General features: G+C 38.9%; 2 protein-coding genes and 1 long non-coding RNA gene across 3 annotated transcripts; 2 read left to right on the top strand and 1 right to left on the bottom strand.

Moving 5' to 3' along the window:
• Positions 1-6,127: 6,127 nt before the first annotated feature.
• On the top strand, positions 6,128-7,876 carry LOC133709982 (uncharacterized). Its single transcript, XR_009846416.1, has 2 exons — positions 6,128-6,607; positions 7,579-7,876. It is a non-coding gene; the product is annotated as an uncharacterized LOC133709982 (long non-coding RNA).
• Positions 7,877-10,069: 2,193 nt separating this feature from the next.
• LOC133711764 (uncharacterized) lies at positions 10,070-14,195 on the top strand. The gene is made up of 2 exons (XM_062137859.1): positions 10,070-12,002; positions 12,157-14,195. The coding sequence occupies exons 1-2, from the start codon at positions 10,070-10,072 to the stop codon at positions 14,193-14,195; spliced, it is 3,972 nt and encodes a 1,323-aa protein (XP_061993843.1).
• Positions 14,196-15,211: 1,016 nt separating this feature from the next.
• LOC133713149 (glutathione transferase GST 23-like) lies at positions 15,212-20,360 on the bottom strand. The gene is made up of 2 exons (XM_062139265.1): positions 19,946-20,360; positions 15,212-15,816 (listed from the first exon to the last, which is right to left on the bottom strand). The coding sequence occupies exons 1-2, from the start codon at positions 20,252-20,254 to the stop codon at positions 15,445-15,447; spliced, it is 681 nt and encodes a 226-aa protein (XP_061995249.1). The 5' UTR covers positions 20,255-20,360; the 3' UTR covers positions 15,212-15,444.
• Positions 20,361-22,402: the final 2,042 nt, after the last annotated feature.

Below are 22,402 nucleotides of genomic sequence, written 5' to 3'. Positions count from 1 at the left end.
TCGTAAACCCATAATTACTGGATGGAAAACTAAATTACGATAAATAAAAACCAAACCCTAACATTGTCTTTATATGCCCAAAACCTCCCAAACTTCTTCACTAATGTCATTCCCTTAATGTATGAGCTTTAGGGCAGAATCAAGGAAATCCGATGAATGGATTCCTTGTAATTTAATTAACAATTTCCACCCTTGAACAAACATCGAAATCCATACTCACTCTTCTCCAATTCTATCCCAAAGCTGCAATTATGAAACTAAATGTATAATTGATTATTTAGCTCAACAACAGAAGTTAAAGACCTGCCAAACACCGTCTCATGCGCCACCAACAGTGGCGGCGCGTGGCACCCACGCGCCGGTACCAACCTCCACAACCGGCTTCCAAATTCCATGTACAACAACAACTCAACACACTGATCGTTTTTCTCAACTACAACACACCCAAATTTTACCTTAAAATAGTCGAATCCGGCCGGTGAAGAAAACCCAAAAAACTCAGGAACCTTAGGGATTGAATTTGTCGATTCGGCCTCCACACAGCAAATTGGAATGCAAGACCTTAGGGGAAATGATCTTTAGCAAAAACCCGACCTTCAACGTTAACCTGGTGAACGGAGGTGGCCGGAATTGCCGGAAATCAACGAAAGCCACAAATTGCTACAGTAACCTTCCCAGCTCAAAATCGAGCTCCTCCGGCCAAAACTCTACAAAACACCGCCACATATGCAACAAGGGGAAGGAGACGAGCTTGGGGAGGTCCGGATTTCGTCGTGGGTCGGCCGGAGGGGAAAGAAATCGAAGGCAGAAAATCAGGGCCGAAGGGGAGGAAGAGTCGGGGAAGAAGAAGAGAGAGTTACCGGGCTAGCTAGGTAGAATTTCCGAAAATGGAAATCTACCAACAGTAACTTCCATATATATATTAATTACCATGAACAGTAACCTTTACATTTTCGGCCATAACTTTCTCATACTAAGTCCAATTTTTACGCACCACATATGCACGTGCTCGGTTTAAAGTCCTCTATAACTTTCATGAAAGAAATTTTCTCATAAACGGCCCCGAACAAAAGTCAACCTTTTAGGGCCACTAAAATATCGATAAAAAGTAAAAATTGAAAGTATTCGACAATTACCGTTCAAATAGTGAGTAAATCGTTAATTCTAAGTTCGGGACGTAACACTACTTGTGGGTTGAAATTAAAATATGCAGAAAACTGGGGCACACCGATTGTATCCACTAATGTTATATTGTAATTTTTGGGATATAAGAAAGATAAAGCAAGTGATCGAAAGCTACCATCATGCTTAATATATTCCAAGTAAATCTGATCATAAACCCATTATATAAAACAACAAATAAAATCAAACCAGCCCAGATGCAAAATTTTCAATTCAAATAATCGCTGACCATGTATAGAAATACAACTGAACCAATCAACCACACCATGATTCAAGTACCCAGCAAACTTCTCACCAAAATAATTCATACTTTAACAGAAGAAGAACAAAACCCAGATAACAAAAAATCTCAAACCTTGGGATTCAACAGTGAACCAATCAATCACAAACAACCCAACAAATCATCCTCACCATCCACCACCACTATGTACAAAACCTTCGCCGACTCACTCATCTCTGCAACAAAACATAACCTCAAACATCAAAAATTCAGCTCCCAAATCATCAAAAAAATAAAATGGCACATCATAAATTTCCTCTACATTTCAAATCCGCATCCCATCCAAGCTTGGTTAGCTACTGGATTCGTCTAGTTCATTAGAGAAGAAAGAAAAGCACAGACAAGATAGAGAGGGAGGAGAGAGAAAGTAGATCTGGAGGACTCTGTCTCCTCCGTCACCGATCTCCGACCACCGGGGTGGACTCACCGTCGCCACCATGTTCTTCGCCTTCCTCCGATGAGTCAACACCAGGTTGCACCTCCGAGATGAGCCACAAAAATATATGTGAGTGAGAGAGTGAGAGAGAGAGAGAGCTTGCAGGCAGAGGTGATGGTGCCGGCGAGAGGGAGAAGGCCGTTAATCAAGGAGAGACCGAAGAGGGAGGCGGTGGTTGCCGTGGAAAGATAGCGGAAGAGGAAGGAGGAAAGAGCTAGGGCTCCGAGGAAGAGGGAGTGTGAAAATTGGGAGATAAAAGTGAGTGAGTGAGATAGAAGTGGGAAAACTGACGAAGTGCGGGTGGAATGGAAATTTTGTTCCCCGCGTGTCAAAAATTTTAACTTAATTTTTTCCGCATTTTTTAAAGTTTCATAATCAAATTGTAGACATCGGTCAACAGTAATAAATGGTATCAATTATATACATATAAATCGGAATTTGAGGAATCGATGTTAATGACCTTTTTTTACATCGCGTGAATTCCTCACCGATGTAATTGTCGTGATGTCTAAGACCAAAATTCTAGTAGTGAGATTTGGCTTTGCTTCTACATGGATAGATGTTGTTATGCAATGTGTTTGCTCTGTGAGGTACTCTTTTCTGGTTAGAGGGAAGCCTAGAGGCCTGGTTATTCCAACTAGGGGTTTGAGACAAGGGGATCCATTATCACCCTATCTGTTCCTTATTGGTGCAGAAGGCTTCTTGGCATTGTTACAACAAAAGCAACGGTTGGGGTTATTACCTGGTATTGCTATTTGCTCAGGAGCACCATCTGTCAATCATTTGTTATTTGCAGACGATAGTATGCTATATGCTCAAGCTACTCCGGAAGCTTGTTTTCAGATCAAAGAGTTATACAAACATATGGAAGGGCTTCAGGTCAGGTGGTTAACTTTCATAAAAGCTCTGTTGTGTTTAGTAAGAATGTTGCAGATTGTGAGCAAGATAGAGTAGCTAATTTGTTGGGTGTTGAAGTGGTGGAGTCCCATGAGAGATACTTAGGTCTTCCTACTTACATAGGACGCAAGAAAACAGCTACCTTCCTTTATATAAAGGAGCGGTTAGCTGAAAAACTGAAGCATTGGCAAGACAAGATGTTGAGTGGTGCTGGTAAGGATATTTTGATCAGGGTGGTGGCTCAAGCTCTCCCTAATTATGCTATGAGTGTGTTTCAATTGACAAAGAATTTTTGTGAAGATCTTGAGCAGATGTGTGCTAGATTTTGGTGGGGGAGTACAGATGATAAACGTAAAATACATTGGAAGAAATGGGATGATTTGTGTCATGCCAAGGAAGAGGGTGGCTTGGGTTTTCGGAGCTTATCAGAATTTAATTCTTCGATGTTGGCGAAGCAAGCTTGGCGGGTTGTCTCTAACCCGGATACCCTTATGGCACAATTGTACAAAGCTAGATATTATCCTAATGGTTCTTTTTGGAATGCAGAAGAACATGCTACTCCTTCTTATTCTTGGCGTAGCATTTTTTCTACTCGAAATTTATTGATTTGAGGTGCTCATTGGCAAATTGGGAATGGAAATAATGTTCTCATGTTGCGGGATTCTTGGATTCCTAATACTATTACTCATAAACCACAGCTGTTGGGACCGGTGCAAGATAATTTGGCCAAGGTGAGTGAGTTGATTATTCCTCCTAATTCTTGGGATGAGTATAAAATTCGTTCCACTTTTATACACTCAGATGCAGAAGCTATTCTAGCAATTCCTATGAGTGCTAGAAGTCCGGATGATAGATTGACTTGGCATTTGGGGAAACAAGGTATGTTTACTGTCAAATCTGCATATCGTCATGCTTTCTCTAAAACTGCATCTACTTTTTCTCCTTCTGTTGTGAGTAATCATAGAGTGTGGAAGAACATTTGGCATGCCAAAATCCCTAGCACGGCAAAGGTTAATGCTTGGAGGATTTGTCATAATATTCTGCCTACTCTAGACAGATTGGCATCAAAGAATGTTATTTTAGAATCTCAGAGTTGTGTTTTTTGCAATGAGGTGGAGACAATTATTCATCTTACCAGAGATTGTGCTTTCACTAGAGAAGTGCTGTCTACCAATTTGTAAATTGCAACAGTTCATCAGATGGATGCTCTTAATTGGTTGAATTTGTGTGTTGGGAAGTTATCAAAAACAGACTTTGATCAACTGTTGCATTTTATTTGGGGAATTTGGAAAGAAAGGAATGATAGGGTATGGGAAAACAAAATCACTTTAGCTTGTGATATAGCTCTCATGTCTTCTGTCAGACTGAGTAACTTTGTTTTTCACAATACAAAATTACATGGTTCTCAGGGAACTAGGAAAATTTTGAAGTGGCAGTGCCCTCCTGTGGGTTGGTTGAAGGTGAATTTTGATGGAGCTTTTAGTCCGAGCTCTGGCAAAGCAGCAATTGGTTTCTTAGTCCGTGACTCTCAAGGGACTTTTTTGGGAGCAATGGGGAAGGTAGTTACTCGAGTTCAGTCTGCTGAACATGTCGAGCTCTTGGCTTGTAAGGAAGCATTTGGTTATGCGATGGAACATGGTCTATGTCCAGTAATTTTGGAGACTGATTGTTTGGTTTTGAAGCAACAAGTGTGTCAGGAGGAGCTGCAGAATTATTCTATTCTTGGAAGGTTATATGAGGACCTCAGACAAGATTTGAACGAGGTGAACCAAGTTAGAATTATTCATGCTAGAAGAGAGGCAAAACATGGCTGCGCACAAATTGGCAGCTCATGCTGCAGATTTTGATCAAGCTTTCTTTTGGTCTAATATTCCTTCCTTCATTCAAGATGTAATAGAATCTGAAAAATGTATTCCTTAATCTGTTTATTAGTTATCAATAAAGTCTAACACCATTCAACTAAAAAAAAATTAATTTTTCTAAACACTTAAATGTTAAATTTATAAATAAAATTTAATAAATTCAAAGTTTACTAGAAAATTCAATTTATTTTTAGATCACTAATATTGTCGATACGAGAACAAAAACTAACAAACTAACAAATATAGAGTAAAAATACAAAAAATGGAAAAGAAAAAAAAAGGGTGTTTCTAAATGTACCCAGCAAATATCTTAACATACCCAGCCCTAGAATATTATATTAAATTTTCCAAATTTACCCTTAAGTAAAATACACCCAGCTAAAAACCCAGCAAAAAAAACGCAAGATGCTGTGAAGAGCTCCAAATTTGTGTCTCTTTGTACAACAATAAAGAAAAGTTTTCAACGAAAGCAACAAAAATCAAGCTCGTATTCTCCTCCATGTTGTTTCTGTAAGAGTCATAGCAAGCTGCCAAAGAGATGCAACAAAGTTTACATCAGTCCATTCATATTGATTGCTGAAAGTATTGTGTGAAGTTCTTATAAAATCAAGGTACAATAATGCAAATGCAAGAGCTGCTTCCCAAATCCAAAATCATGAGGTATGCTGAGCACGTGCAAACAAACAAAAATGAAAAGAATGAAAAAGCAAATCATTAAGTGAGACAGCAAAAATGTGTGATCTGTCCAACTTGTATCCATGAGTCTTCTCCCTGGCAAGTTCGGATTCCAGAGGAGTATTGAACTCAATGAAGCAGTAAGTAGCCCATTGTCTTCTACGTCTCTTGGATATTGTTGCTGGGTTTGTAAATCAAAGCAAGGGTAAAGTTGGAAGTTATAGGACAATATTTTAAGTGCTGGGTGTATTTAGATATTTGCTGGGTACATTTAGAAAGACAAAAAAAAAAACAAAAAAAAGAAGAAGAAGGAACGAGGTGGTTCGATCCCAGGTTGCCTATGCCAACGCAGCAGCATGCATATTTGCAAAAATGGTCTTCAGTTACCTTTTGAAAATAAGTTAAAATATGGTTTCCTATGTAGTTTTGCCGGTTGTTCTTTGATTCTTCTTGAACTGCCAACCCAGATTGCTATTCAATCTGCTCATTTGCTATTCAATCCAGATCGCTCATTTGCTATATTGTTAGGACTGATTAAACTGAACTCAAATTGCTTTATTTAAGTTCCTCTCCAAGCCATTCAGAGTAAAATCTAGCAAATTTCAGAAACTTGAAGTTATCCAGGTAAGAATATTCAGCAATATGTCCTTCTAGCGCCAAAAATTTTGAAGTTATCCAGGTAAGAATTGCGCTTTACACAATGGTAGAGTTTCAACAGTACTATATGGGGAAAATCCTTCATTCATGAAGTAAATTTGTCACTGAAAGACAAGGTAGACAAAACTAATTCAATATATAAGTGTGTGTGTATCCAATTAATTCAATATACGTATGTGTATTAGACCATCTCCAACAGATTGGTCTTTTGCCACCTGGCCTTCCAACCAATACTTTTGAAGGTCCAAATTGTTCTCCAACGGATATGCCTTATCCACGTGGATTTGACATTGGCCTCTCCTCTGTCAAATTTGACAGCGTCTTCTCCTTCTGTCTTTTATTTTTTTTATTGTTTCTCAGTGCGTCTCTCTCCTTCATTCTCGCTTCTTTCTTCCTTCATCTCACCCAGAACCGATTTCAGCCTTCGCACTTCCAAAACTCAGCAAATTCGACCCTAACCCAGAAAAATGATAAAAATCTCTTACAACCCATTAGTTTTCTCAAGAATTTGGCTTTAAAGGAGATTCTTTTCTCACTTGGAATTCGAGTTGGAGACTTGGAGCAACCGAGCAAGAGATTTGGATTATGGGAGTTCGATTGGCAGCAAATGATTTGAAGGTATGATATGAATGTGATTTTCGCACTTTGAATGAGTGATTCAAGACTTAGGCTTTGCTTTTCAAAGGCTTTGTGAATATGTGATTGTTGATTGTTACAACTGAGTACTTCTGTTGCTTAATTCAATCAAATTAGCCTATAGACGAATGGTTTGGTTTTTGCTTTTCATTATTTTACAGATTGCAGCAAAAGAAATTGATTCAGAAGTTCTGTATCATTGACTCCTTGCCTAGATTTTGTTTTGATAGTCTTCAAATTTGCTGCCCAGATTTCATTTGAGAGTCTTCATATTTGAATGAGTGATTGGATTATGAAATTTTGAATCCCATTATCAAACTTTGAATAGGATTATGAAACTTTGAATATGCTGCCCAGATTTTGTTTGATTGGAATCATAGAATTGTAAAACTTTGATTAAATGATTCAACTAGTTAGGCACTGATTTGATGGAGGCTTGGAGCTGAACCTTTGATTGATATACTTAATAGGCTTAAACTAGTTTGTTTAATTGATATGCTGCCCAGAATATAATCAATTTTTTTGATTCCTGGCAGTTTGCAATGATTTACTGATGCTGTACTTCCTTTAACAAAACTAATGTTGTTCCCATGTGTGCTCTTATCTTCTTTAATTAGTAGGTGTACTTTATGCTTGATTAGTGTATTTGATGCAGCATGCGTGCATCTGATGTCTCATTTTAAGTGTCTAGAGTCCCTTTTATTTTGATAAGTACAATAATGTATGATCCAAGTGACCTCTTGCATACCCTTAACTCCAGGCTACTGATTGTATGATCCAGGTTCTTTCAATTTGGTAGTCAGTAGCTTACAATCTGGTTCTTTCAATTTGTTTTCTTGTTTTGAGTTGCTGGTTTTGTAATTAGACGTGCAGGACCATACAACATTGATTTTTATGTTCTTGAGTTAAATGCCTCACTAAGCTGCATTGATTTTTATGTTCTTTTTCTGCAGATGAGTTAAATGCCTCACTAGATGTGCATGGTTTTTGCTCAGTTCGATTGACGTTTAGCGGTTTTTGCTGGGATCTCGAGTTTGTATCAGTTTGTTGCTATATATCAGTTTGTTGCTGGGAAGACGAGTTTGTATCAGTTTGTTGCTATATATCAGTTTGTTGCTATCAAATTCAAGCTGTTTCTGTTTGTTGCTAGTTGACTGCTACTTTTTTTTTGCTGTTTCTGTTTCTGTTTCCTGCTATGTATTCCCATCTTGATGTATTCTCATAATCTCAATTGCATCTCTTTTCTCATAATCTCTTCATGCAGATCTTAAATGGAACCATTCATTGTATGATCTTAGATTACAAGATAAAAAAAAAAAGAAGGAAAAACAACATAAATAGAATTTTATATATTAAGTAATATTCAAATTTGACATCTCCATTGGAGCTAAAAATTGTCAAAATGTTGCTATATCAAATTTGCCATGTCATATGTCAAATTCAAATTTGACTAAAGCCAAATAACAAAGCCATTGGAGATGCTCTTAGAATTTGAAATTAAAATTTGTCATTTCCCTACCTACTTTATACCTCTTAAGCTAATTACAATGTATTTGTCTTGGAAAGTGTAATCTTGTAGTTCATTTATTAACTTGTTTCAATTTGAGATTTTGAGTGTCCTGAATCTCTCACTGGTAGGTGATTATGTGATTGCGGGTTTCTTAGGGTTTCAAGCCATTGTTGTTGATTCAAGACTTTTGAAGGTGGTAGCTCCTGTTGCCTTTGAAGACATAGAAAGTTACCGACGTAGGCTTGCATCAATGTCACCACTCCTGTTGGTGTCATTATAGGGTCGGACGTACCTCAAGTGGTGGTTGCTTTTATGGTGTGATTTTGGTGCAAGTGTGGTATGGTGACTTAACATGGTGGTCGGGGTTTTCCGGTTGCTGCGACCCCTTTCAACGGTTACTAGTTGGGTGGTTGGTTCCACGAATTGGGTCTTGGCGATGATCTATTTGTGCTAATACTAAGCCCCTACTGAAAATATATTTCGATACGGGCCGGATTTTTCAAAGTTGGTATTGAAGGTACCAAAACCGAACGGGTTCGGTTCGGGTCCGGGCCCATTTCTAGATCTAAGTTTTTTTTTTTAATTGAAAAAAATTGATCATGCTCTCAAGCATCTACCTAGACCGCATTCTTAGCTCTAGCCATGAATTACAGCCAACTAAACAAAAATAAAGCAAGCAAAATCAGCATCACCAATATAGAAATGCATAGACTATGGAAATCCAATTACATCTCAAATATCAATTTTTACGAACCAAGATCTCAACTTTTACAAACTCAGATCTCAACAAAAGAAATAAAATTTATTAAAAAAAAAAAAATGACCCTGCAGATACTATTTCTTTCATTCAACATAATACACAAATTGACAAAACCCAGATCTTAACAAAGATAACCAAAATTGATGGGGACATATCTAGGAGGCATTCCTTGTGCGTGGTGCGACCGAGGTCGACTGAAGATGGTGGTGGGCCGAGGATGCTGGAGGTGCAGTGATGCGGTAGTGATGTCTAGAGTGCTGGACTTTTTGAAAGAGAGAGGTTGAATAAAGGGGGAGGGAGGGAGGGAGAGAAGTGCATAGATAAGAAAGATAATATATATATATATATATATATATATATATATATATATATATATATTTAAATCAGTACGTGCCAGGCCCAAACAGTACTTAAAATATGAAAACTGAGGCCATCCCGTTTGTTCGGTTCGGTACGGGCTAGTTCGAACAGTAATTTTCATATTTTTAATAGCGGCCTGTTTTAGTTATTTTTGGTATGCGCACAGGTTCTGGTGTGATTCGGTAGTATTTCGGTTTGATATGCCCAACCATCGTATATTGATTATTTGGTCGAAAGTTTACTGACCAGTTATGATTCAGTCTACTCTTTTATTTTATAATATATTAAAAGACTTTTGATCACGGGAGAGGAAAATATTCGGATTAATAATTCTACAGATGATTAAGGAGCACACAAGTATAACTAGGACAATGGATAGATAAGAAGAACATCCATGCATCAAATAATGTCTTGCGAAGACCATGAGCTTATTACTTATTCATTTATTAAAAGAAACTAGACAGGCCTCACACAGTATGTGTGTGAAAATTAATATTTTTTAAAAACAGAAAGTGGATATTTTTATTTTTTTAATTTTTTTATAGGAGTTGGTAATTTTTTGTGGAAGTTTGTGGTTTTTTTTTTCACATACTTATCTGCTTCTCACTTTTACATTTTTTTTTCTTTTTTCTATTTTCTGTTTATTTTATAAATTGACTATTTTACCCCTATCTGTTTTATGAGTGTTAAAGTTTTTTAATAATCCAGGATCATTACTAATCTACCAGATGATAGTGTAAGAAAACCCTAAGCGCGCCGCTATCCTTGTGCGTCGCCGCCCACGTTGCTTTCCAGCAACTGCTATCCTGCTTCAATGCAGTCTTTAAATGTCTTAGTATGGAACTGTCGCGGTATTGTGAACAGAGAAACTCAGCATGCTTTGGTGGATTTGGTCAGAGCAAAGAGGCCGAGTCTTATTTTTTTAGCAGAAACCCTAGCGCAACCAAGTATCATTGACTCCCTTACTGGGCGTCTGGGGTTTGCAGGAAACATATGCTTCTCTTCAGATCAAGAGGCTCCATTTCAGGGTGTAGCACTGCTATGGAACTCAGACATGCATGCCAGCTTGCGTTCATCCTCTCCAAATCACATTGACGCTGACATCAGTATGGAGGTAGGAGGGCCAGTCGTGTGGCGTTTTACTGGAATCTACGGGGTTGCTTCCCGGACAGAGAGACGGCGAACCTGGGACATGATTGAATCCTTAGCTGCAGAGCCGTGTTCCTTGCCCTGGATCATGGCAGGCGATTTCAATGAAATCATGAGTAACTTAGACAAGTCAGGAGGTCCTCCGCGTGCTGTGGCACCAATGCTCCGCTTCCGGCAAACAATGACGAACAGTGGCTTGTATGACATGGGTTTTGTCGGTAGTAGATTCACATGGTCGAACAGGTATACCAAAGAGCGGCTTGATCGAAGTTTTCAGAACATGTTGTGGCGGACTTGCTTCCCCTTTAGCAGAGTAATAACGTTGAACCCATTAGAGTCGGACCATGTTCCTCTCCTGGTTGAGATTAGACGGGACAATACTAGACAAACAAGGCCTCCACAGCGTTTTCGATTTGAAGAGATGTGGCATGGCAATGAGATGTGTCATAATATCATCCAACAGAATTGGTCAAAACCCCTCACAGGCAATGTCTTGCAACAGTTGAGTACAAAAATTCATGCTACGGGTGTGGAACTACTTCAATGGCACAGGGTTGAGTTTGCAAAACAGAAGGTGGAAATGCGTGTTGTGCAGGAGAAACTAAATGATCTCATGAAGGCACCATACTCCCCTGAGCAGTATGAGGAACAACGACGATTGCATGTTATGTATAGCCAGATGCTGGCACAACAGGAAAAGTATTGGAGACAACGATCTCGCTCTTTATGGCTGCAAGAGGGAGACCGAAACTCTGCTTTTTTCCATCGTAGAGCCAGCAATAGGAGGAGTCGTAACTTTATCAAAGGCCTAAATGATGCTCAGGGTGTTTGGAGAGCTGAGCCTGAACGTATTCATGATCTGCTAATGGAATATTACAACCATGTTTTTGCAACTGAAGGCACGGTATCTGAGGCCGTTCAAGTGATAATGGAAGCTACTGCTCCAAAGGTAACCGATGAGATGAATTTAGCCCTTTTGCGGCCCTATACGGATGAGGAAATAAAAAAGGCGCTCTTTCAAATGCACCCATCAAAGAGTCCCGGGCCGGATGGGATGTCACCTTTCTTTTTTCAGAAATATTGGCATATTGTTGGAATGGATGTATGTATGGCTATTCGGAACTTTTTGGAGAAGGGTGAAGCTTGGGAGGAGTCAAACTTCACACATCTTTGCTTAATACCAAAGGTACCGGAACCAACTGATGCTACTCATTTTCGTCCTATTGCACTTTGTAATGTGATTTATAGAATATGTTCGAAGGTGGTGGCTAACAGACTTAAAGTATGGTTGCCAAGTATTATCTCCCCTCTGCAGAGCGCCTATGTACCTGGACGCCTTATTTCTGATAATTCTTTGGTTGCAAATGAGGTTGCTCACTTCATGCATAAACTCAGACATCAAGAAGAGGGTTTCTTTTCATTGAAGTTAGATATCAGCAAGGCGTATGATCGTTTAGAATGGACCTTCTTAAGGGCTATGCTGTTGAAACTTGGCTTTGCAATTGAATGGGTAGAGATGATCATGAGTTGTGTTATGTCTGTCAGGTATGCTATCTTAATAAATGGGAAAGTTTCTTCTGACATCATTCCGACTCGAGGTATTAGACAGGGGGATCCTTTATCACCCTATCTATTTATTCTTTGTGTTGAGGGACTCTCAACTCTAATCACTAAAGCTGTACAGGTTGGCAATATACAAGGGTTACGTATGTGTCCACAAGCCCCTATCCTTCATCATTTATTTTTTTGCAGATGACAGTCTGTTTTTTGGGTCTGCCACTGAAAGAGAATGCACTAATGTTAGACGGATTCTGGATATCTATGCTCGAGCCTCGGGACAGCAAATAAATTTTGAGAAGAGTAGTGTGGTGTTCAGCAGAAATGTGTCATGTGATATTCAAACCAAACTTTCAGTTATTTTGGAGGTTCAATGTCGAGATGAGCATGACAAGTATTTAGGTTTACCTCTTCATGTCGGTAAATCTAAAACAGCTAAATTCTTGTACATCAAGGAGAAGATAACAAAGAAGCTTGTGGGCTGGAAATCCAAAATTCTTAGTTGTGCTGGTAAAGAAGTCATGATAAAGGCTGTTGCTCAATCAATGCCCTTGTATGCCATGAATTGCTACTTATTACCGAAGAGCCTCTGTGATGATATTCATCAACTTTGTGCATCTTTCTTCTGGGGTGATACTAACTACAAAAAGAAAATCCATTGGAGGAGTTGGGAGCGACTCTGTGTCACCAAGCAAGAGGGAGGCATGGGCTTCAAAAATATTTATGCTTACAACCTTGCTATGTTGGCCAAGCAAGGTTGGAGATTGGTAACCCAACCGGACTCTCTCATTGCACAGGTTTACAAAGCTCGGTATTTCCCCAATGGTACCTTTTGGGAGGCTGAGTTGGGGGACTCTCCTTCGTTCTCTTGGCGTAGTATCCTAAATGGTAGACCAACACTCCAAGCCGGTACTAGATGGAGAGTGGGTGATGGATCCCAAATAAACATTTGGCAACACCAGTGGATACCACACTGCCCTACTTATCTCATTCACCGTCCTAGCAACACTGACCTAGAGCTTGTCTCTAGCCTTATGCAATCTGACCGACGTTCTTGGAATGTGGAAGTAGTGCAATCTCTCTTTCTCCCAGACATCTCTAACAAGATCCTAGCCATCCCTTTGAGCAGACAACATGCTGCTGACAAACTCATTTGGAGTCCGGAACGGAGGGGACGGTTCTCTGTGAAATCAGCTTATTGGATAGCGCGGCAATCTGTTCTGGGGAATACTTTAGCTTCTTCATCGAATGGAAATCCTTTTCAACCATTATGGAAGCAGATTTGGAATGCACGGGTCCCGGGAAAGGTTCAAATTTGTGTTTGGAGAGCTGCAAATGACCTCCTACCTACTAGGGATCGGTTATGCACTAAAGGCTATATGGGAGACACCAACTGTCTTCTCTGCAGGCACAGGAGGGAAGATACCTTGCATCTTTTCTGTAAGTGCCCCGTAGCTGTAGAACTCCTATCTGATCCCTCTCTCCAGGTTCAGCATACTCTCTTATCCTTTGCCAGTTTCAAAGAATGGCTTCTTGAGTGTGCTTTACGACTTGGAAGAGAGACTTTTGACAAGATAATGATGATGGTCTGGGCACTGTGGCAAAATCGTAACACTATGCTATGGGATAATAGCTCTCAAACGGTTCAAAGCATGCGCCTTCATGCGCTTGCGTGGCTAGCAGATTTTCAGAAAGCTAGAGCTAACCCTCAGGATTCTTTGAAGCAACAAAATCCACACTGGCAACCGGAAGTAAGGAATCGACCCAAGTTGAATGTAGATGGGGCCTTTGTGCCGCAATTGACTCGAAGTGGAACTGGGGGTGTCCTTCGGAACTCGCAAGGGCAGTTTATGGCTGCATTTGCGCACACGGAGCAGCATACGAGCTCTGCAAGGCAAGCAGAACTGCTAGCTATCAGACGAGGTTTGGACTTTGTTAAGGAACTAGATCTGCAACATGTCACTATTGAGAGTGACTGTTTAGATGCAGTGCAGCTAATCCTTAATAAGGACCATGAATTGGATGAGCTGGGAGCTCTGGTTGAGGACTGCTTGGTAATTATGGCCAGCATGCCAGAAGTACGTATCCAACATGCTGTGAGAACTAGAAACAATGTTGCACACAGGCTTGCGGCATTTGCTTTTGAGTCTGATGGTTGTAATGAGGTTTGGCATCAGCGACCTCCTAGCTTGATTATTAATGTACTGCAATATGATTTTACCCATATTGCTTAATATTTGTTCAATGAAAGTTGAAGTTTGCTCAAAAAAAAAAAAAAAAAAAATCCAGGATCATTATGGTACATTTTTTCTGAGATCATCGTCTCTTGATTTGCAATGAAGGGTCAAGACCAAACCTTGACCCAAGACTTCGATATCGTTAGTGATTTTAACATGTACTTCACTGAATATATATACTAGCTGAGCACGTGGTTAAGGAAAAGAAAAGCAGCACCAGCAGGAATTCAATTCTAATGTTGGACAACGACATGGTTATTCGAATGAGGTTATTTTTTCCCAAACATCAAAGGATGAAGAAGCACATTAATTCATATTCAAGCTTCATTATATATTCAACACCTCCCGTATTATTTTAATTATAACGTCATATTAATGAGGTTAAAACAAATGCACGTGAACATACTTGGGAAATTTTGGTATGCATGTTCTCACGTTTTTTTTTTTACAAGAAACAGAGAATTCATTAAATCTCAAAACCTCCTGTATTATATTAATTATAATGTCATATTTGCAATTTTAGTTTCTTTAGTATATTAATGAGGTTCATTTGACCAAAATGCATGTGATCGAACGTATTTTAGAAATTTTGGTATGTTCTCAAATTTTTTTTTTCTTCACAAGAAATATAGATTTCATTAAATCTCAAAATCAAAATGACACATACAATAGATCTCTATGTACTCGTGCTCTAAATCAGTGACCAAGTAAGGGAAGATTTGTATCATCCACTAGTGCAATGAAGCTCAATTGTTTGAGCATACATGACAATGTAAAGTCATTTTATATAAAGTAAAGTTTCTTGAATCTCATTTGTCGATGCACTCAATTGTGGTAATCCAGGTTATTCTTCGACTTGGTTTAAGAAACCACATAGTATGTAAGCTAAGCTAAGCTAGTCATCTGATAATGTGTTATCAACTAGAGAACATAAAATAGAGAGACTTTTTAGTTAAGAGGAAAATAGAAGTGTATCATTCAGTCTCATTAACCTCCTTTATATAGAGGTAGACTTTATATCATAAGTAAATAATTAATTAGTATTTATGTGAGCAGTCATATAGATGATAATACTTACAACAATAACATACTTAATTATCATACTTAAGATATGAAACGAAGAAAGAAAAAATTGCTTATTTTTTCAACAACATGCTAAAAGGTGAAGATCATTCAACATACAAGAACACAATCACACAAGTGAAAGACTTGGTCTCAGGTCTCATTATTAACTTCTCCTTGGTAGCTAGGTGATCACAAACTTCTTAGAGACGATCATTTCCCTTAGCCGTGTCATATGAGCCAACAACTCGTTATAGTCAGGAAGGTTGTCTTTGATAACAGGAGCGTCCTTAAAGTTCTGAACCCATGCATGCAATCGAGGCAAAGTGTTTGGCTCGAGCAATTTCACCCCTACCATTTCTTGGATGGTTTCAAACCAGGAAGCCAGCCATCCATGTACTATGTCTATCAATCCTATGCTGTCTCCCCCGAAAAACTTCTTGTCTCCGAGGCCTTGCTCTTCCAATGTCCTCAGCGTTTCCAGTACTTCTTTTATGGTTTTTTCGCGCTCTTCCCCAGCAGTAGTTAAGAGGAAAAATGCATTAAAAGCGGGACTCTGATGAAACAAAAATACATATAAGCATTATTTATAATTAATATACAATTACCATAATTTGTTTACTAACTATTATTAGGCTAATGGTGTTCTTTTCTCTACTTTGTTCAAAGAAGTTCAAACTTCAATTTTCTTTTTTCTTCAATTTGTGAAAGTTAAAAATTATATACCAGATTTAAGCTTGTTTAGATATGGAAATTGGAAGGATAGTGTTTGGACCCAAAATAGGTCCAAACAGATAGCACATGATGTTTGTGTTGACATGAGCTGTATCAATTAACTTTATTATGATTTAATTTGTGTATCAATTAGATTTATTTTGTATCAATTAGCATTAGTGCTATAGTTGACTTATATTAGGATTGATTACTTTCCCTTGTATACATGGATGTAATACTATATAAACCTCCTTGAGAGATGAATAGAATTAACATATTATTCCCATAGTATTGTTTAACATGGTATCAGAGCGGGTCCTTCTCCAATTGCGTCTCCACGTAGGCACGTATCATGAGCCCAAATTGGGGTTCCTTGTATTGCCATCGAAATTACCAAGTGTCCAATGTGGGCCTTAGATTGTATTGACCAAGTCTCCGATATGAGACTTGTGTCCCAATTTTCAATGTGGAAATTGGATTAATTAATTTCACGTGCAGACCTAGAGTTAGGTTGCACGTGAGGGGGCGTGTTGGAGAGGAAAGATCCCACATTGGAAAAGTGACAAATAAAATATAACTTATAAGTGTGTGGATCTCACCCAATTGTACCAAGACCTTTTGTGATTAAAACCCAACACCTATCGGGTGGTTAAGTTGGGATAGTATCGGTACAATGGTGGGCCACGGGCCACGCTTGTCGTTGTTTAATGTGAGACATGCATTCAAGGAAAGAGTCGTCGTGCTAGATATTCCATCAGCAATTCTCGCAGTGTCATGCCATTTGATTTGATCCATTCAGATGTATGGGGGCCATGTCCAGCTACTCCTTCTGGTATGCAGTATATATTTTCTGTTATTTGTGGATGATTATACAAGAATGTGTTGGGTTTACTTATTGAAACATAAAAGTGCAGTTTGTTCTGTGTTTCAAATCTTCCATACTATGATCCAAACCCAATTCCAGACTCCCATCAAAGTCTTCCGCACAGATAATGGTGGTGAATATGTGAACCATGCCCTCCATCATTACCTAAACAACCATGACATTATCCACCAGACCACATGTCCCCAGACTCCTCAACAAAATGGTGTGGCAGAACGAAAAAACCAACATATCCTCCAAGTTGCCCGCTCCATGCTAATCGGAGCCCACATGCCTGAGTATTTATGGGGTGATGCCATCCTTAGCATCGTTTATCTCCTAAATTGCCTGCCTACACAAGCTCTTAAAGCACCAAATGAGGAAGCCCACATACGTCCAAAAACACCACTTGAAGCTCTTGGCCAGTTCTTTACCTTACCACCACTCCATACCCTTCCACCCAAGATCTTTGGTTGTGTGGCTTATAGACACATTCCTCGTAATCAGAGAACAAAGTTGGATGCTTGTGCTGAAAAATGTATTTTTGTGGGATATGGTTCTACCCAGAAAGGATATAAGTGCTACAATCCTTCTACTTGGAAGTTGTATGTTACCATGGATGTAACATTCTGTGAGCGACAACTTTTCTTTGCCCCGAAGACTTCTCTTCAGGGGGAGAGCACATCTGGAGAAGAGCAGTCTTCTTCAATATTGGAAGTACCAGAAGTTGTTGTAGAAGAAAGAATTGTTGTACAAGAAAGAAATCAAACGAATCCAGAAGAACCAACAACAGGAAATGAGGATCACCTAGAAGTGCCAGATTCAACCGAAGACCCCCCTACTCCTACCACATCGGTCCCTATTTCTCATGAGGATGCTCTTGAGGTAAGTCTCAATCCTGAACTTGAGCCGGATATTGTTATAAATGATGAGCATGTCCTTGACCATGAGCCCAATGATATCATAGATAATGAGGCTAACCCTGAAACAGAACCCAACACTGAAACAAGTGTGCCCCCCAAGTATCAATTGCCAGATCGTACAACAAGAGGGAAGCCTAAAGCCCAGTATGAGCCAAATCTTAAAGCCAAAGCCAAATACCCCATAAGTAATTATGTGTCAAATCATAGGTTGTCCGAGTCATATGCATCATTTGTGTTTCAATTATCTACTATTGTCATTCCAAATAAAGTGCAGGACGCATTAGCCGATCCCAAATGGACTGAGGCAATGAAGGTTGAAATGGAAGCTTTGGTGAAGAATGATACATGGGAGCTAGTACCAAAACAGCAAGGAAAGAAAACAGTGGGGTGCAGGTGGATCTATACCTTGAAATATGCTGCTGATGGGACACTGGATAGGTATAAAGCAAGGTTAGTTGCTAAAGGCTACACACAAACATATGGTATTGATTATCAAGAAACATTCGCACCAGTAGCCAAGATTAGTACTATCCGTGTTCTACTGTCTCTAGCTGTGAACTTGGATTGGCCCCTGAAGTAGTTTGATGTGAAGAATGCATTCTTACATGGAGATCTAAAAGAGGAAGTATACATGGATCTACCCCCAGGGTTCATTGCACCTTCGCAGGAAGGAATGGTCTGCAGATTGAAGAAGTCTCTATACGGACTCAAGCAATCTCCCAGAGCATGGTTTGGAAGGTTCAGACAGTCCATGAAGGCATTTGGCTACAAGCAGAGTAACTCAGATCACACTATGTTCTTGAAGCGTAGAAAGGATAAGATAACTGCCTTGATTATCTATGTGGATGATATGATCGTGACAGGAGATGATCATGAAGAAGTGAAGAAGTTGGAAGCTTATCTATCATCAGAATTTGAGATGAAAGATCTTGGTGGATTGAAGTACTTCCTAGGAATTGAGGTGGCCAGATCAGAAGAAGGCATCTTCCTGTCTCAAAGGAAATATGTCTTAGACCTACTCACTGAAACAGGCATGCTGGGTTGCAAACCTGCAGATACACCTATGGAACAAAATCACAAGTTAACATAATATCCTGATCAAGTGCCTACTAACCGAGAGAGATATCAAAGACTAGTTGGTAGACTCATCTATCTCTCTCATACTCGTCCTGACATTGCATATGCTGTGAGTGTGGTCAGCCAGTTCATGCATGCTCCAAGTGAAGACCACATGAATGCTGTATATCGTATTCTCAGTTATTTGAAGTCAGCTCCAGGCAAAGGGAGCATGTTTTCTAAAAATAACCATTTGGAGGTGGCAGGATACACTAATGCAGATTGGGCTGGATGTATCACTGATAGAAGATCAACCTCAGGATATTTCACATTTGTGGGAGGTAACCTTGTTACATGGAGGAGCAAGAAACAGAAAGTAGTTGCCAGATCTAGTGCAGAGGCAGAGTATAGAGGAATGGCCCATGTTGTTTGTGAAATGTTATGGCTACGTAACTTACTGAAGAACTTAGGGTTCAAGCCCAAACAGGCTATAAATCTCTTTTGTGACAACAAGGCAGCCATAGACATTGCACATAATCCAGTTCAACATGACAGAACAAAATATGTTGAAGTGGATAGACACTTTATCAAGGAAAAGCTGGAGTCAGAGATTATTGATGTACCTCATGTGAAGACTGGAGATCAACTTGCAGATATTCTGACAAAAGCTGTTTCTGGTAAGGTATTCCACAGCTCACTTGACAAGTTGGGCATTCGAGATATCTATGCTCCAACTTGAGGGGGAGTGTTGACATGAGCTGCATGTATCAATTAACTTTATTATGATTTAATTTGTGTATCAATTAGCATTAGTGCTATAGTTGACTTATATTAGGATTGATTACTTTCCTTTGTATACATGGATGTAATACTATATAAACCTCCTTGAGAGATTAATAGAATTAACATATTATTCCCATAGTATTGTTTAACAGTTTGACTATAATAATCTTCCAAATTATGTCCAGCTTCTGACAAAATCACTCAAGCATATGCCCTTATATATAATATGAGAATGAATAATCGATCAGTACCAATTAACAATTAAGCCCTTAATTAGTCTCTCAAAAGTTAGAATAGCTGGAAAGAAAAGGAGATCAACACAATTGATTTAAAATTTAATATCATACCCGAGACGCAAACTGCATCCAAAACCGAGCCACGGCTTTATCATGAGCATCTTCCGGGAGCAATGGATTCTCAGGCCAAGTTTCTTCAATGTATTCAAGGATAACACATGACTCAACAATCGGTTTGCCACGATGAACAAGCACCGGGACCTTCTTGTATACTGGGTTGTACTGCAACAGCAATTCAGTCTTGTTGGAAAGGACGTCTTCTTCTATATAATCATACTCGACACCTTTCAGTTTTAGAGCCCATATCACTCTGTAAACAAAAGGGCTTGGCCAAAACCCCAGTAGTTTCACTTCTTCCATTGTGTGAGCTAGTACTCGAGGCACGCAGGAGAGGCAGCAATATATGGATATGGATCCTCACTTGAGCTCATTTCTCTCCCAATCTAGCGAAGCTTGACTAAATAGCGACATGTGGCTATAGTTTGGCTTAATCAAGTGGCAAATCATTCAATACTTGCACGATAACGCGCTTGACTGACTTCCCAAAGTTCGTCCTAGATATATAGATGAAAACAGTTCGAGGTAGTATTTTCAACATCTAGCTCATTTTCTTTTAGAAATATCTTATCTCTATGGAAAAAACTTCGCTAACCAGCCCTGGTCAGCTTGGGCTGCCCATGATTCCCAAAAAACCAATCAAGATTTGACACGTAGGGCACCCTTTTGTCTGGTACCTTTTTGTCTCTTTCTTTACCAAAATTCTCATCTACTGCAACTCTACTATTACTTACTTTTATTTGCAGAAACGTAGTGGGCCCATTTAGACTTTGTTTATTTTTGCATATTATTGTTATAAGATTCATCCTCGATATTCAAAGGTAAACAGTTAAATTTTACTATTCATAATATCGACGATTGTTGACAGACTTGAACTCAATGCTATCTGTAAAAATACTAGCAAAGAATTGAAAAAAGAAAGAGAAAAGTTGAGAAAATTGAAAAACTATAGAGAAAGTCTTAAGAGAGAAACTCCTGGTTATTGGGATATTATCTTTAATATCCAAACAAGAATCTATAAAGTTGAGCAAGATATTGAAAATCTCTTGTATATGCTTTCAGAGGAACAAAAACCTCTTGATTATTTGAGCATTGGTTAAATCCGCAAATCACTGGTATCAGAGCTTGTAAAAGGCTCAACAGGGGAATCCCCAATGGGGACAATGTCTGATTTAATAATAGAGAGACTGAATTCTCTATTAAAATATTCTGATGAAAAATATCAGAACCTGCAGAAAGAAATATCTAGATATCAAGATCATCTAGAAAAAATACCTGTTATAATCCACCAATTAGAAAAATTGGAAAACAAACTGGATTATATCAAGGAACTTCCAAAAACGGAAGAAGAAAAGCTAACAAGTGTTAGTAGAAAAATCAATGAACAGCAAAAAACGTTGGATTCTATGAAAAACATACTGAAGGACAAGAAAGTGCCTACAGTAAAAATAAAGAAAGCTAATGGATTCAAACAAAGACCAGAAAAGAATCCTGTTCCAAACATGATTTTTCTGGATCCATCAACTAGTTCCACTAGTATTCAGTATGAAAATCCGAAAGAAACTCGAGATGTCAATATGATGAGCATATTCGGGAAAAAGAAAGGAGTACAACTCCTAAATGCTGAAGAATTCGAATTCAACGAAATCGAGCAAGAGGTAAAAAAACGCCTCAATTCCAAAGCTAGATTTTAAACAAATCTACAAAAGGGGAACGTTTGACCTGATGGATAGCCATCATTTCAAGCTATTGGAATTCACAACCCCATCCACAACAGGAGAAACAGATCTCTTACTGATCACTCCTGAAGAAGTTGCCAGAGCAAGAACAAAAAATTATCAATTTATGCACATTGGAGCAGTCCAAGTCGGCATAAAATTACTTGCTCGAGAAGGTATAAACTGTTCAGTTCTATGTGTCTTACAAGACAATAGACTAACAGATTTTCAAGCTAGTCTGTTGGGAACACTTGAAGCATCTTTATGCAACCAAGTGGCTTATTTCAACTGTTTCCCAAACTTCTCTAGCAGCTTGAAAGATGCAGCTCACTGTCTAAGACTGAGAGTCAAGACAGATGACATATCTATGAAAAGTGATATGCAAGAACTCGCAATAGTATATAGAATATACTATAAACTGATGAGTACCACAGTAGAACCTAAGACAAGGATATCAAACATCCCTGGTCTTACTACTGGATTCCTCACCAGTCAGAAGAACCATTCACAACAGATTCACAACGTTACTTGGAACGAAGTAACTTTTCCTATTGAATGGAAATTATCTGGTCCGAAGCTACCAGCAGAAAGTGCAAAAGCTAAAATTTATGAAAGTAGAAAGACTGGAGAAATCAGTCTAAATTTTGACAATCACAGAAAAAGTGATGTCTGTCCTGAGAACATCAGGATAAACAAAAATCTTCTCAGAAGAAGCTACAGCACTAGAGAAGCT

This window comes from Rosa rugosa, chromosome 5 (genome assembly GCF_958449725.1).
Source record: "Rosa rugosa chromosome 5, drRosRugo1.1, whole genome shotgun sequence".
Taxonomy (NCBI): domain Eukaryota; kingdom Viridiplantae; phylum Streptophyta; class Magnoliopsida; order Rosales; family Rosaceae; genus Rosa; species Rosa rugosa.
The sequence above is the reverse complement of the archived record's forward strand: the minus strand, read 5'-3'. Positions and strand labels throughout refer to the sequence as shown.

Bases quoted from the DNA above. Each gene is read 5' to 3' on its own strand.
- LOC133711764 (XM_062137859.1), top strand. From the start codon at position 10,070: ATGCAGTCTTTAAATGTCTTAGTATGGAACTGTCGCGGTATTGTGAAC. The intron at 12,003-12,156 runs GTATTAGACAGG...ATTTTTTTGCAG, and splicing joins TGACATCATTCCGACTCGAG to ATGACAGTCTGTTTTTTGGG.
- LOC133713149 (XM_062139265.1), bottom strand. From the start codon at position 20,254: ATGGAAGAAGTGAAACTACTGGGGTTTTGGCCAAGCCCTTTTGTTTAC. The intron at 15,817-19,945 runs GTATGATATTAA...TTGTTTCATCAG, and splicing joins GGATGCAGTTTGCGTCTCGG to AGTCCCGCTTTTAATGCATT.